General features: G+C 46.5%; 1 protein-coding gene across 2 annotated transcripts in view; it reads left to right on the forward strand.

Moving 5' to 3' along the window:
- The window catches only part of TRIM36 (tripartite motif containing 36), a 538470-nt gene that overhangs the window by 493334 nt on the left and 28693 nt on the right, over positions 1-16443 (forward strand). For both annotated transcript variants that reach the window (XM_078675525.1, XM_078675526.1), the window contains exon 9: positions 8686-8983. In XM_078675525.1, the coding sequence (XP_078531651.1) occupies positions 8686-8983 (298 nt within the window). The remainder of the gene's footprint in view (positions 1-8685; positions 8984-16443) is intronic.

Consider the following 16443-nt stretch of genomic DNA (forward strand, 5'->3'; position numbering starts at 1 on the left):
TGACCAAATGTGTGCCTCACAGGGCCTTAGGCTGCCTTGCGCAAAAGCCTGGGGTGCGTGCTGCAGTCTGCCGCCATTACTTTACATTTCACCTTTGGCTTGCCAACAGCTCCAAATATCTTTTTACTCTGGCGATGATAGGCAGTTAAATCCAGCGCTCACGAAAGGCTGGTGGGTGTCTCTTGAAGGTGGTGCCCATGTTTGTGAGGCGGCTGGTAGCTGGAAGTATGTGTGTGGTACATGAATGCTAACTAAACTGATTTGAAGTGCATCAAAACTATACAATTTAATGGAGAATGCAGGAGTTTATTCTGTACATTAACTAATTTATGGGGCCATTCCTTGAAGCACTTAGAAACAACTGTATTAAGTGTTGAGAGAGACGTGTTTATAAAATTATGAACACTACAGTGCCCTAGCTGCATGTTATGCCTAAGACTTCTCTGCACCTCAGCCTGGGGCATAATGCATTTCTGGTACTTGGCAGCAGTTTTAAGATTTTCTTGTTGCACAAATTTAATTTCATTTAATATGTTTTCCTAGTCTTTATGGCTTGATTTTGTTCGCAAGAAAGTGTCACTCTAACCTGTTGAAATGTCATTAATAATTACCCTGAAATTATGAAAATGTCACACATGGCAACCTGAAACCTTGGCAGCTACGCAGGAGGGGGTTAATTGATAGAGCTGAAATGCTTCAGTTGCAGTGAGAGGCAGGATGTCTCCTCTACTATAATATCCCATGAGGAACAGGCCTTTTTGTTCGATTACCTTCGGTTTTAGCAGAGGAGACTTTCTGCCTCCTCACTGCAGCTGAAGCATTTTAGCTCCACAAATTAACCCCCTCCTGCGACGGTTAACATAACAAAGCATGGGCACTTCGAGCCCCGTCGATTTCCCCTCCCTCCTCCCTCCAGCCATACTAGAGTTCTCTAAGACGCAGGAAACAAAAGTAAAATTAGAGTGGAGTGCGCGCCCCCCCTAGGATGGTGTTGCGCCTCCCCAGGGGGGCGCGCCCCACAGTTTGAAGAACTCTGCCTTACAGAGTATTTGTCAGGCAGCTACGTGGGCCTCGCTGCACACGTTTACCAAGCACTACTGCCTTGACAGTCAGGTCCGGAGAGACGGCTTCTTTGGATGTTCTGTGATCTGTGACTTTTTGGTGTAATCCTGTTCGCAGACCCTCCACCGGGGTCGGTATTGCTGGGGTATCCATTCTAAGGTAAGGAATCTATCACTAATGTGTCTCTTTCAGATGCACAAGTGACTGACTTGTGTAACGATATATCTGTAAGAGACATTAGTTAGTGATAGATTCCTTGCGGCCCGCCCATCCTGTCAGAACCGTAAAAGCTAGAGGCAGAAAAAGGCAGTCAGTCAATGTAGTTTTTACTAGGATTAGCAGAAGAAATAAAAAGATGTGTGTTGGACAGTTAAAGTACCACCACGATCTGACACTAAGATGTCGGCCAAAGGTCAAGTGCAGGATCGGCAGGTTAGCGCTCTAGTGCTCGAGCCCAATCACGAAGATGCAGGTGGAACGCCCGTTGTGTGACGCACTTCGCCTGAGTCCTGAGGAGGAGAAGACGTTCAAGCTAGAAGCACAGCGTAGATAGTTAGGGAAAATATACGCGTCGCACTTCCAGTACTTGAAATTTATACGGAGTTTCGTTAGTGTCAACTTTGAGCAAGTAAGACTGTTCCTGTTTACTATTTTGTAAGCATGCGCAAGGTTGCTCCGAGGTGGAGTCAGAGCTGTGACTTGCGCGGCGAATTCTGTAGTGTTCTTAGTGTGAGCATGTGCAGAGTAGAAAATGACATGCTCCGAAGGGATTAAGAGTCCACACAAGCCCGTTACGTTTAGCAGCCTTATTGTGTGCATCGAGGGTACTCTTTGGAATTTAAAGAGATATTTTTAGTTATAGTCTCTTGAGAATTTACACAGTTCGGAGGAGGTTGAGGCAAATTACTCTGAGTTAACCTGAAGGAAAAAGACAATTACGCAAGATTCATTTTTGAGCAGTGAATTCAACTGCAGAACAATGAACTAATTAAAAGACTGTAAATAAACTGAAAGGATGAATTCCATTTGACCAGGTGAAGCAATAATAAAATAACAAAGATACTTGCCTATAAAGAATCCATATCGAAGCTGTGGCATGATAGTTGAAGAACCTGTAAGAGGTATAAAGATATAGCATTAGAGAACAAGGTACCAAGTCAGAATTAACATGTTAAAAAACATTTAGTTGCAGCACATAGAAGAGAAAGAAACAACATTAAAAAGAAGAGGAGCAAAGGTCACATCAAAGGTGGGTGGTGTGTAGGGTTGCAGATAAATTCAGTAATCACTTATTAAGAGAAAATTTTGTGTTAATGATTTTGTATTTATTATTGCGGTAATTAAACCAAAGCTAGCCTGGGAAGAGAAACAAGGAGATTAAGACGTCTGAAGGTGTAGAAGAAAATTCAGACCCAGTGTGTCTGTCTCTTCTCTGTCTCATCCCCTTTCCCCCCTTGGGGTTCTATCAGCTACCATGCTTTGATACGTGTGTGGCTGAGGAGTCCTAGGAAGATATTGGGAACTTGCGACATACTGCTCCTGTGCGTTTGAAGAGCACGATCTGACAGAGTTCTGACACATCCTCCCCGTTCTGCGAACTGATTACTAGGGTTAAGGTTACCCTCTTTTAGGGCCCTAGTTTTATGCACCTATTGTCGGTCTCTGGCATGGCTCTGTGTTTCGGCGCAGAATAGTTGTGTACAGAACTGACGTCCGCGCCTAAGTACTCTCCGTGAAGTCATTTCGGCGCCCACGACGCCAGTGACGGATGCGGAGCCGCAGGACACCACCTACTGGCGCGCAGAGGTACTGCTAAGCAGAAAAACTTTCCGGATCCAGCCTGACCCTATTCTAAGGTAAGGAATCTATCACTAACTAATGTCTCTTACAGATATATTGTTACACAAGTAAGTAACTTGTGCGTCTGTGCGCATGTTCAAGAAGAACTCCTGCCTTGACAGCCAAGTCCAGCGGGAGAAGAATTTTACACACTTTTTTGAAGGACTCTGGGACCTGGTGAGTTACTGCTTTGGTATCTGTTCTAAAGTGAGGAATCTGCGGTTCAAAGTATCCGTCTGAAGAACAAGTTACTTACCTTCGGTAATGCTCTTTATGGTGGATACTCTTGTCTAATCACAGGTTCCTCACTGCCTTCCCACCTCCCCGTTCAGTGAAGTGGCCTCTTTTTAACAACTAAAAAGGTCTGAAGTTAGTATACACACTGGTACCAGCAACTGTTCATGCTCTACCTCTGAGGGTGCAGGAAGGGAAAAACAAGAAACTCCTGTCAGCATGCTGAGCTGGCACTCGGTCACTCCTGGGTAGATACGGAGCTAACGCAGAGCCATTCTGCATGCAGGAATACTGCTTGAAAAAGATTTCTGAATCTAGTCTGGTACCTGGGGAGTATTCTAAAGTGAGGAGTATCCACCAGAAAGAGAGTTACCAAAGGTAAGTAATTTATTCGTCTGAACAAAATGATAATGTATGTGCCATTTAATGACTGTTGAAGGTTTGCGTGCCAAGAATGTATTGTTTATTTTAAAGAAAGAATAATGTGGCAAGGAGTCATGAATATGGCAGTGAATTGTTAACAGTTTAATCCACTCAGGAATTGATTATATGAATAATGCAATGTTTGTATGTTTAATTGTGCTTTTATGTTTAGAAATGGTGAAAGTCACATATTTCTTACTTAAAACAGTACAAATTTGACAAATTAACTACCAGGCTCAGTAATATGTAGTGTACCCTGGTGGTGCAGCTGTGCGTGTACCCCCAGGCACTGGGTTACTTTAGTATTACAGAAGGGGTTGCAGACACTTGAACAGACCCCTGTGTTAAAGCGCTGGCACTAGCCTAACGGGATGTTCCCTCATTTGCATGGCCCTATGCAAATTAGGAAAACCCTTTGCGTCTGCCCTCACCGTATTCTGGACGTGTGCAAGGCCCTCCTCTGTGTGCGTTCACCAAGGCCCTCCTCTGTAGGGGGGACGGAGACCCATGGACCGATTCCCTCTCATGACCCATCCTTCTGCACTCACTCAGTGCTCGCGCCTGCAGGGCTTTGCTCTCTCACATGAAAGTACAGGCAGGTTGCGTTTTTCATTGTGAAAGGCGGTCCTATTGCTTGAGTCCGCAGGCCCGTCTTTCACTAATACGCTGGCCCAAGAACAGTGTGAGTTCACAGCTGCCCTGTGGAGAGCGCATTATAAGTAAGAGGGTATATCCTATCCCTGTTTGTTCCTGATGCAACTAGTTAAAGGTGTGCCCTTAATGTAATACAGTCCCCGAATGATAAAAAAAACCTCTCAATAGACATTAAATTCAGAAAAACAATTTTCCCAAAAACATAAGCCGACACCAGTTAAAATCTAAAAATTCAATATTTTGGGTTGATGTTTACCTGTTACTGCTTTGGATCAATGGTCAGAGTCGGAGTGAAAGAAGTAGCCCCCTATTTAGATCCCCAAGTAAATCGGATCACCAACATTTAAAAAAAGGCCACCCAGGAATCACCAGTCAATCAGAAAAGAGCCCATAAGAACAGTCAGTCAAACCACTTTTATTCAATTATTTAAAGTCACAAAGTACAATACACATTTAAAAATTAGGACAATCATATCAAATATATAAAACATAATGGGCGTAAATAAATAGTTAATTCAAGGTAAAAACAGTCAAATACCTATCAAATACAGTCTATGGAAAAATATATAATTTCAAACAGGATTTATCAGAGAAAGTCTCTTTTTTTTTTAAGTCGTACAGCTGCAACAAGAAAACTAGCGATGTTAAAAATGGCCCAAGTGTTGCTAAGCATTTGTAAATAAAGAAGAGCTGGCTTGACCTGTAAGAAACCCTTGCCCTTCAAAAGAGGGACTAGAAACCTTCTTCGTATTTCTGCATAAAAGTCACAAAACATCATAAAATGCAATGTATCCTGTGAAGAAAAATTATCACACTGACGTGGATCTAAATTCTGAGGTTTAGACCAGGCCGAGATAGTACCCAGGGAGAAATGAATTAAGTTAAAACGGAATCTGGTCAGGAGCCACCGATGGAAGGGCTTGGTCACTATTCTCAAGTAGGGCTCAATTGATGGAGAGGATATTATCAGATAATGAGCCCTAACAAGAGGTTTCTGTAGCTCCTGCTCCTCACGTTCCAACATAAAAATATTCAATTGGTGTGCTTTGGTCCATTTCACATCATCCTTTCTGATGCCTTCCGGGCGGTCAAAAAGATCAGAGCGTCCTATTTTACAAAACACATGTGCTTAACATAAGCCAACATAAGCCAACCACGGGATTTTACTGGCTTTTATCCAGGGATACACAATCCCGCAGGATACAATGATTCAGAGTTAAGTCTTGGTTAAGCCAGATTTTGAGCCAACAAACCAGCGGGGCAATTCTCAATAAATCAGATACATAGCCCAATCCAAGTTCCTGATGGATGGCAAAAGTAGAAGTAGATTGAGGGACAGACAAAATGGTTCTTAAAAATCTATTTTCCACCTTCTGCATCTCTTCCTGTTGTTTATACCCCCAAATCATTGAGCCATATGAGGCAATAGCCAAACATTTGGATCTATAAATTCCAAGCATGGCTTCAAAAGGTCTAGCACCCAATAGTTGAGCAAACTCTAAGAGGGCTGTCGTTAACCTGGCTATGGCATTCTTTGAACCTCTTTCGTCAAATAATACCCCCAAATAAGTAAAAGAGGGCACCCTAGAGACCTCCGCTCCATTACAATAAAACAATTTAGTTTTCTTATTTCTCTTACCAGCTATCATAATATGGGATTTCTTGATATTAACTATCAGATCCAAAGATTTCATAAAATCACCAAAGGCATTCAGAAGCCGCTGGAGGCCTACAGCAGTACGAGCTAATAGTACTGCATCATCTGCGTATAGGAGGACTGGAATAATCAGTCCTCCTACACGCGGAATAGCCAAACAAGCCTCCGCCAAAGATTTTTTAAGGGCATTGATATAAAGGGTAAAAAGAATTGGGGCCAAAATACATCCCTGACGGACACCGCTTCCTAACTTAAAATGCCTTGTACATTTGCCATCCTGCGTAACCCTTACTGTTGCAGAAATATCCCGATGCAGATCAGCCAAAAAATGAACTAGAGAAGGATAAATGCCCATATTTAGCAAAATAGTCCACAGCTTCGACCTGTTAACCAGATCGAACGCTGAGGAAAGGTCCATAAAACTCATGTATAAGGAACCTTCTTTAGCTATCGTTTGTTTGCTTATTATGAGATGTAGATTCAGACACTGATCCAGAGTACTTCTACCTTGTCTAAATCCATATCGGAGATTAGAAAGGACATCATTTTCAATCACCCAGTCCGTGATTTTGGCCAGAACCACTGTGCCCAATATTTTTACGGCAGAGTCAATTAAGGATATGGCTCTATAACACCGAGGATCCCCTCTCTGGCCCTTTTTAAAAACTGGGATCATTGTTGAGAGGGCCCATGATGCAGGAAATCCCTGGGTACCCAAGGCATTATAGACATTGGTTAATATCCTTGCCCATAATTTGGGATCACATTTATAAAGATCCTACGGCACACAATCAGGGCCAAGTGCCTTATTATTAGAGGTCTCTATGATTGCCTTTTCTACATCCGCCTCCTCAAATAACAGTGGAAGTGAGTCTGGGCAGGTTACCAAACTCAAAGGTGGATCACCGTCCTCATTGAGCCCATAAATTGTCTCAAAGTGCGTGAGCCACTGCCCCTCGGTGATATTAATCTCCGTAGGGTCATTTTCTACACCCGAAAAGAAAGGTGTGTTCACAATGGCCCAGAATCTCGCACTATCCCTTAAAATTTCCACTGAGGAAAGTGCATTCCAGGCTTCTTCTTTAATCTCCTGTTTACGTAAGTGAATCGCCAACTTATACGATTTCCTCAAACTTACTATTTGAACCCTATCTCTTGGAGTACTTTTCAGAGCTTGGAGAAGTTCTTGGTGGGCCCGTGAGCAGTTACGGTCAAACCACCTTTCACCCAGCTGACGACTTGGTTTAGATTTAACAGTCAGATCAGATGCTATCTGCCCACAAATACCTTCAAAGGATCTAACAATCTCCGCCTTCGAGGAAGTATGGTCTACACATTTTGCAATATAATCTTTTGCCTTTTCACAGAGGACAGAGTGGAAAGATTCAGGAATAACTTTAGACCAATTTAGCCTCCTCCCCTGGACCAATTTAGCCTCCTCCCCCATAAGAGCAGACTCCATGAACCCAGAAGTCTGTAGAAAAGAAGAACCAGCAAGTACCTCAGGGCAGTACAAGTTTTAAAATAAGTTAAAACAATAAATCTTATTCGCTCCAGGGCAGACATGCCCCTAAATATAGCATTTAGAATTTACTTGGTACAATGATTGGGAGAAGAAAAATCTACCTGGCTACTCAGACATTTGCCCTTCAGCTTCTGAAAACCATACGCCTTACACATTGAATTCCTAATTCTTTCTTCCATTTTAAAAATCCTGCTTCACAGTGGAGGCCTGTGCAGGTAGACTATGTTTCATTTCACTTAGTGCAGCAGGATTCTTAATCCCATATATATATATTTTTTTAACTGGTTATTGAATCCCCCCTCCCAGCTCCCGGCACCGAGCCTCAGACCCGGGCGGCCGTCGCGCCGTGCTCAGGGTTGAAGGACTTGTATCTACTGCCTGCGGGGTTTTGTCGCTGGACGTGACGCTGTTGGCCCCCAAAGGCGAAGCCGCGGCGCCCATGCCGCGGTGGAGCCAAAGGCTCCCCTCAGGAGCGCCTCTCCAGTCTTGCCGCGACCGTTCGCCGCGCCCGTTAGAGCCGCCCTCCGCGCACCGAAATAATGAATGCAGGCTACACAGTGGAGACCCGTGCAGGTGGATGATGTTTCAATTTACTTACCATCACACGGCCAGGCGTGACTACAGAAACGACATTCAATTACATATTAAAAAAATCCTCAATCTTCACAGCGAGTGCCAAAGCATGTAATTTAACATAGATCTCATAGCTTCAACAACATTTGTAACAAATTTGGTTTCTTCCAGAATTGACCCCACCCCCAACTAATTCAAAATAAAATCTTGTGTTTTAAAACATAGTTTATCTTGATGTAAATTTGCATGAATCCGAAGCACTTCTTTAATATGTGATACATGTAATCAATGTATGTGAATATAGCCTATATCAATACTCATTGCGTATAATGCAAGTCTATGCATTAGCATGACTACAGGGAATTCATTTTGATTACTTGTCATGCAGCCATCAAAAACCGTTTTTCCCTGTAGGCCGTCCAATTAGCAGGCCAATTAACTTAAGCATAACTATAGATTTACTGTTGTTGACTACGTAACATAGATGGAGGGCTTGTGTGCTCGAAACTAGAGAACATGATCTTGATCCAACAAAAGATTTCAAGATCACACAACAGAAGGTGAGCACTGCATTACTGAGGTCTAGCTTTAAGATAACTTGGGGAAATTATTTATATTCAAGTGTAACTGTTTTGTAGCATTCCACAAACCAATTACTTGATGCATATGTGTACTGAGAGTCTTATTCAAGAGGTAATGTTTTATTTCTCTGGTTTAGTATTTAGCTTCCTCTTTGATGACAAATGTGGGTACAACAAAGAACGCCTTATGCTGAATAAACGGCGAGACACTGTGGAGAGCGTGGCTGGATTTCCGCTTTTACTTGGGGCTGAAAGAATCCAAGTTGGATGTTATATGTGTCTTGACTACCTCATTGGAGACACTGGAATTACAAAAGGAAGACATTTCTGGGCATTCCATGTTGATTCATCTTCTTACTTGGTAAAAGTTGGAGTTACATCCGATACTAAGTTACAAGAATGGCTTCATAATCCTCGTGATATCAGCAGTCCAAGGTAAACTTAAAATCTACTCTAAAAAGGGTGCAGATGTTTATAAAATATCTACTTAAGCAAGGGAGAAGACTCCTAATTCTTTTGTTTTTTAAATCCACTTGTCTTATTTGGTTAAGCGCAGTGAGGTGACAAATGATGGTAGCGTTGTGATTATATCAGAGCTTTGATAAGACCCACTCATATTATGGGATAGTTTGGATTCTTGCAAGACGCTGATTGTGCCACCTGCTGATAAATAAACCAGGGCTCTTTTAATATTTGCACCCAATATGCAGGCCCAGTTTATGTATTGGTTCTGTTTAGCCTTGCTTTCTGATGCCTGTACCAGCACTTTTACAAATGCAAGAGTTCTGATTGTACCAGAGTTCTTGATATGCCAATGTTCTATCTGTGGCTGTGCTTTTTTAAAAATGTCTTTCTATTAGCCATTGATCAGCACTTTGCCCAGAAATAGGGCCAACATATCCACCACTAAAATGACTCATGTTTCACCATACTAATTCAACACTTATCCTTATGGGCTCCAGAGTAGCGTGCTACTTGTGCTTCAAAACCCCATCAGGGGTAGCAAGCGCTATATAAATACAAACCTCTTTCCCTCTTCTATCCCGCGACCTACCCTTCTCTACCCAAATAACTGAATAGCATATCCACTACTCAAATTACTTCATATTTTACTATACTAATTTTCAACACTAAACCTTCATGGGTTCCGGAGTGGCATGCTACTCGCCAGAAAAGCTCTTCAACACCCATCAGGGGTAACAAGTGCTATATGAATGCAAATCTTTCTTCCCCTTTTATCCCTCCGCTATCCTTCTCACTCCAAATAGCTGACTAATATCCACCACTGAAATGACTTCATATTTCACCATATTAATTCACCACTAATCCTATATAGGCTTCCTGAATAGCGTGCGTCAACAAGCGCTATATAAATACACACCTTTGTCCTCCTCTATCCTTCTGCTATCATTCCAAATCCAAATAACTGTCTAACCTTTCCACCACTTAAAATGTACCTGCATGTTTCACTGTACTAATTCAACACTAATCCTCTGTGTCCCGGAGTAGCGTGCTACTCACCGAAAAAGTGCTTTGGCGCCTCGTCAGGGGTAGTAAGCGCTATATGAATGCAATTAAAATACAATACCTTAGAATTACCCCAGGCATCAGAATGGATCTGGAGAAATGTTGTCGTAGCTGTACCCCTGCGCGTCTGTAGGTGGCGTTGGTCGAGACTGCGTCCGTCGTCTGCATCGTGGTTGCCAGGATTCCGTCACGGTGGCCACTTTCACGCCGCCCCTGCACGCTAACTTCAGTTCTTTCTTTTTCCGTGCCAGTCACCGCTGATCCGGAGAGAGTGTACCCCTGAGTCACTTTTTGACTAACGCTTTTTCTACTTTTGTCGACATCTTTTTGAGTCTTCGACTCCTTGTCCAAGAGGGATGTCCAGCTGTTGGCCCGGTTTCAAGCCCTGTGACTCCTGTTACAAGACGATGCTGGTTCCGATCCGCACCTCGTGTGTCTCTGGTGCCTGGAGCGCGACCACAACCCAAAGTCGTGCTCCGACTGCTGGGCCCTGAATCCGAAGTCTTTGCGGGAGCGGTCCCGAAAGCTTTTGGAGGCTCGGCAGTCTGCTCTGCGCCGTTCTAGTTCGCGGAACTGGTCGCGGAGCCACCACCATTCGTCCTCGAAGTCTTCACACTCCTCGGGTGAGTAGAAGCACAAGAAGAAGGCGAAGAAACATCGCCGATCTTCGCCTTCTCCCCGTCCGTTGGCTGACGCAATGTGGGATACAGAGCGACATTGCCCTCTGGCTCCTTCCTCGGAGCCTGCTGGGACTTCTCCCCGCTTCCCTCTTTTTCCCAGAGCCGGTGCGTCCCCTGCCCAGCTTCGTGCATTTTACGAAGTGCTGCACAGCATTTTTGGGCAGTCCGACTCCGCAGGGGTGCTTTCGGGCCCCACAGGCTCGGCTAAGGGCCCTGTGCCTTTGATGCCGGTGGGTCCGTTCTCAGCGCCTCAGGGTCCCCAAAGATCCAGGCCTGGATCCGGATCGGTGCCGGTCGACCTCATGGTACTTTCCTCTGCACCGATTCCAGTGACGACGTCCCCGACCGACATTGACCGTCATCGGTGCCGGAGGGTACTTATGTACTGCTGTTCATCGCTTGCAATCCCGACCGCCCTGAGTGGCAACCAGAGGCTGGTGAGGAGGACTGGAGGTCTGTTTACCCTTTAGCAGACCAACTTGAGGAGCCGGACTGGCGAGAGGAGTTTGGTGATGCCAGTGATCTGGATACCTTCCCAGACATTGGTATGCTTTCTCCCTCCTCCGTAGCTTCCTACTCTGAGGTGTTGCCTAGGGCAGCTGAGGCCTTGGGCCTCGAGCTTCCTACGGTGGCTGCCAGGACTAACCTCCTGACTGAGGTGCTTCAGCCGGCAGCAGCCTCTTTGGAGCCCCTGCTGCCTTTTAATGAGGCTCTCTGACATTCTTCTGGGCATATGGTCCAAGCCCAATACAGATGCTCCTGTGGACAGGATGATTGTCCTAAGCCACTGCCGGGCCCAGGGTGACTCACTTTTCCTCTCCCAACACCCTTCCCCTGAGAGCTGGGTGGTCCAAGCCTCATCCTCTAAAGGCCCATTCCCTACTGCTCCCTCTGATAGGGAATCCAAGAAGCTAGACCATCTTGGGAAGAAGATGTTTTCTCCTGCCTGCTTAGGACTGCGGTCGGTGAACACTGCATGTCTTTTGGGCTATTATACACACACAGTGTGGTTTACGGTCTCTCAAGTGCTGCCACAGTGCCCGCAGGAGGCCCGGCCCGTGTTCACCCGTGCTGTTACTGAGGGTCAAGACGCAGCTAAGTTCTCCATCCTGTGTGGGCTGGATAACGCTGACTCACTTGGTAGGACAGTTTCCACGTCGGTAGCCCTGAGACGCTACACCTGGCTGAGAACATCTGTCTTATCTGGGGATGCCAAATCCAGACTTTTGGACATGCCCTTTGATGGCCGTCGCCTGTTTGGTGACAAGGCGGACAACGCACTCAAGCGCTTTAAAAAATCTAGGGCCACGGCCAGATCCTTGGGCCTCGCAGCAACTTCTCGCCCCATGATGTCTGCCTTTCACCCCTTTCGTGGCTATGGAAGGGGTGCCCCACCACATTCCACCCAGAGCCACAGGGCCGCGCAAGCTACCCAGCCTATACATGGCCAGGGATGTGGGACCCAGTGTTGCAGGTCTGGGGGCCATCGGGCGAGCCAGTCCACCTATGCTCCTCCTGCAGCAGTCTCCAAACCTTCCTAGTCCAACTTTTCTGCCCTCGACCCTGGAGACTGGATGGTAGCGTGGGACTTGCAGGACGCTTATTTTCACATCACCGTCTTGCCGGCCCACTGGCGATACCTACGGTTCATGGCCGGCCACGAGCATTTTCAGTTTACCGTGCTTCCTTTTGGCTTTACCAGTGCCCCTCGGGTGTTCACGAAAGTGGTCGCAGCTCATCTGCACAGATCAGGGGTTTCAGTCTTCCCTTATCATGACGGCTGGCCCCAGGCAGTTGTCTCTCACCTCCAAGCTTTGACGGACCTCCTGCATTCGCTGGGGTTCGATATCAAGGTGCTAGAGTCGCTCGTGATTCCCTCTCAGCAGCTCCTTTTCATCGGAGCAGTTCTAGATACAGCGCAGTTTCGGGCTTATCCTCCCGAGCAGCGAGTTCGGGATATTCTGGCTATGATACTGATGTTTCAGCCTCTATCCCAGATTTCGGTGAGATAGACTCTGCGGCTGCTGGACCTCATGGCATCATGCTGGTACATCATGCCAGATGGCATATGCGGGCTCTGCAGTAGGACCTGAAGTTTCAGTGGGCGCAGCATCAGGGCAATCTTTCCGATGTTGTCCAGATCTCGGAGGGGACAGCGAGCCGGTTGTAGTGGTGGCTAACAAATCAAGATTGGGTCAACGGCAGATTCCTCTCCCTTCCCCCAACCAGAGTTCACAGTGGTGACAGCTGCGTCACTCCTGGGATGGGGCGGCCACATGGGAGAGGTGGAGATCAGAGGCCTCTGGTCTCCGACGGAGTCTGGGCTCCACATCAACATTTTGGAGCTCCGGGCAATGTTATGTTATAATAACTTGTATAGCGCACAGCTGCCCAGCTAAGGGGCGTCCCGGCGCTTTGACTGGCAGAAAGAACATAGCATACAATTCGTCTTGCACTGAAGGTATTCCTTCCTTCTGTCTAAGGAAGAGAAGTGCAGGTGTTTATGGACAACACCACAGCCATGTAGTACTGCAACAAACAGGGTGGGGTACAGTTGTGTACCCTATGTCAAGAGGCTCTTCGCCTTTGGACATGGCTGGAACATCAGGGCATATCCCTGGTGGTTCAATACCCTGTGCATGATGGATCACAAATGGCATCTTCCCTCGGAGGTGGTGCAAGGTCTCTTTCAGCAGTTGGGAAAACCTTGATTGAATCTATTCGCCACCGAAGAGAATGTGGGATGTCAGCAGTTCTGCGCGTTGGAGTGTCCTAGGAGTTTCTAAGGCGGCACTTGCTCTGTGATGCCTTTCATCGCAAGTGGAATTTCGTCCACCTGTACCACTTCTACCCAGAGTCCTGAAGAGGATCAAGTGCGCCGGGCCCAAGTCATTCTTGTGGTTTGGACTGGGCACGAAGAGTCTGTTAACCCGAGCTCTTGAGCATGGCCATTGGCCCTCCAATCAGACTACCTCTTCGGGAGGATCTTCTGTCGCAGCAGCAGGGGACAGTCCTCTGCCCGAACCTGTCCAGCCTCTACCTCCTTGCATGGAGATTGAGCGATGACAGTTGACAGCTTTCGACCTTCCTCCCAAAGTCTGTAAGTCATGCATCCCTCCACTAAATTGGTATACGCCTGTAGAAGGAACACATTTGTGGCATGGTGCGGATCCCCTTTCTGCCCCTCTTTCTCTTTATTCTTGCTTTGACCCAGCAGGGCTCTGCTCTGGGCACTCTTAGGTAGTTTGAAGGGGTGAGTTGTGGAAAAGAGACAATGGAACACTGATATAGATGGATGACATAGGCGGGAGTCCACCTTGAGCACTCCCTAGGCCAGCACTGAGGGGAGAGAAGGTAAGCTCTCCACAGGGGGATGAAGACCACCGGTTGGGGAGGCTAGGGCGACAGGTACGAGCCTCCTGGGATCCTGGGCAACCTGGTGGACGAGTGGTGGGGCCCTGGAAATGGCGGACAAGGTCTCGAGGGCTGGGGCCCATCACTCTGTGGCGCAGGTGGGTTGCACCTCGCGTGGGCATCGCTACCTGGGGAGAGCCGAGCCAGAGGGCCCCTTGGTGCTGGGGGAAAGAAGAGAGGATAGTGACATTCTGATTTTAAGATGAATTATGACAATGTAACGTTCAAGTTTTTGTGTTCAGAATATGAATTTAATAACGTTTGATATAACTATGCAATGTCATGTTTATGTGTGTTGATATTAAACATGGCCGTTTTTATAGGCTATCTATCGGCCATCTTGGCCTTTCTTCGCCTTCCTGATCAGCCTTCTCTTTTCAAGTCCCCTATTGTCAACAGATTTATTAAGGGCATTACTCATCTCTTTCCTCCTTCTCCCTTCGTAATGCCCCAGTGGGACTTGAATCATGTCCTCAGTTATCTTATGTGTGCTCCCTTTGAGCCACTACCTAATTGTCCTCTTAGTCTTCTTAGACTGCTTTCCTGCTTGCCATCTCCTCTGCTCGCAGGGTAAGGTCTTCAAAGCCTCCCTTTCTCCTATCCATCCATCCGGACAAAGTGGTCCTTCGTGCTAGGCCCTCTTTGCTACCCGAAGTGGTTACCGCTTTCCACATAGGTCAGACCATCACATTGCCTACCTTCTTCCTGCAACCTTCCACAGAGGAGGAGGGACTCCACCGTCTGGACCCAAAATGAGCGTTGTCCTTCTACACTGACCCCACTAACAACTTCCGGATGGACGATCAACTCTTTGTGTGTAATGTGGGCACCAAGAAAGGTCAGGCAGTGCACAAACTTACCATCTCTTAATGGGTTGTCTTATGCATCAAGATCTGCTATTCTCTGGCAAAAAAAGTAACCTCCAGTAGGAATGCGTACCCAGTCTACCAGGGCGACGGCAGCCACTACTGCTTTGTGACATGGAGTTCTCTTGGTTCACATCTACAAGGCAGCCAAGTAGCATCCCTGCACACGTTTACGAAACATTACCGCCTGGACAGCCATGTTCTGTTCTCCAGGACTTCCTGTGTGAACTTTGTTCACTGGCTCACCTCCGGGGTTGATATTGCTGGGGTATCTATTGTAAGGTAAGGAATCTATAACTACGGTCTCTTTCAGATGAACAAGTTACTTACCTTCGGTAACGATGTATCTGTAAGAGATATATGTAGTGATAGATTCCTTACCACCCCACCCATCCTCCCCTTTCTACGAACTGACTTCTAAGGATAGGGACTCCCTTACAGGACCCTAGTTATGTGCACCAGTGGTCAGTGTCTTGCATGGCTCTGCGCTTCTGGCATGGAAAGTTTTGTCAGAACTGATGGCAGCGCGCATGGGCAGCATCTCAGTAGACATCGCGACTTCATCCTGGCCACCACGACACCCACAACGGACGCGGAGTCGACCGACGCCACCTCTGACACGCAGGGTTACTGCTACGAAAAAGTGTCTCCGGATCCAGTCTGATGCCTGGGTTGGGGGTAATTCTAAGGTAAGGAATCTTTAACTAGATAGGTCTCTTACAGATACATCCTTACCGAAGGTAAGTAACTTGTTCTTCTCCGCCAATGCACACTACAACGTTAACAACAACAGACAATGGTACAATCACTGTGCAGTTTCAGCATCTACAGTGATACATCACAAGGCAATCGGTCTTACTTATCCCTCCATTCAGTCTACTCCCCAGCTGTTCAGTTGTATCTTGTCACTCAACTTGTAGCCATTCATGCCCCACAATTCTCAGTTTCTGAGGGACTCTATAGCTCCCCCTATCCTACATCCCATTGCTCACTCTGACACCCCAGCACTTCTGAGTCCCTGTATTCCCCAAGACTTGCCCTTGTGGGACTCTGTAGCCTGGGATTGTGTACCCTACTCATCAGTCCCATCCCGACCCGGGTGCATGCTTTCCAGTAGTGTGGCCCGAATTTATAGGTCTTCTTGCAACTTGTCGTCCCTACTATTGAACTCCATATGTATCTCCTTGGCAATGGCCCACTCTTCCACATCCCTGCACCACAGTGTAATTGAGGGGACCCTTGTACCCAGCCACTCTATGGCCACCTGCCTTTTAGCCAGAACTAAAGGTAGCTGTAGGAACCTCTAACTCATTTGGCCTTCTCTAGGTTGTTTAATAATAAAAAGCATTTGCAATGCAATAGGTCTCGCATTAGGAAAGTTTGAGGTATTGGTATTGTAAATGACACA

This window comes from Lissotriton helveticus, chromosome 2_1, assembly GCF_964261635.1.
Source record: "Lissotriton helveticus chromosome 2_1, aLisHel1.1, whole genome shotgun sequence".
NCBI classification, from domain to species: domain Eukaryota; kingdom Metazoa; phylum Chordata; class Amphibia; order Caudata; family Salamandridae; genus Lissotriton; species Lissotriton helveticus.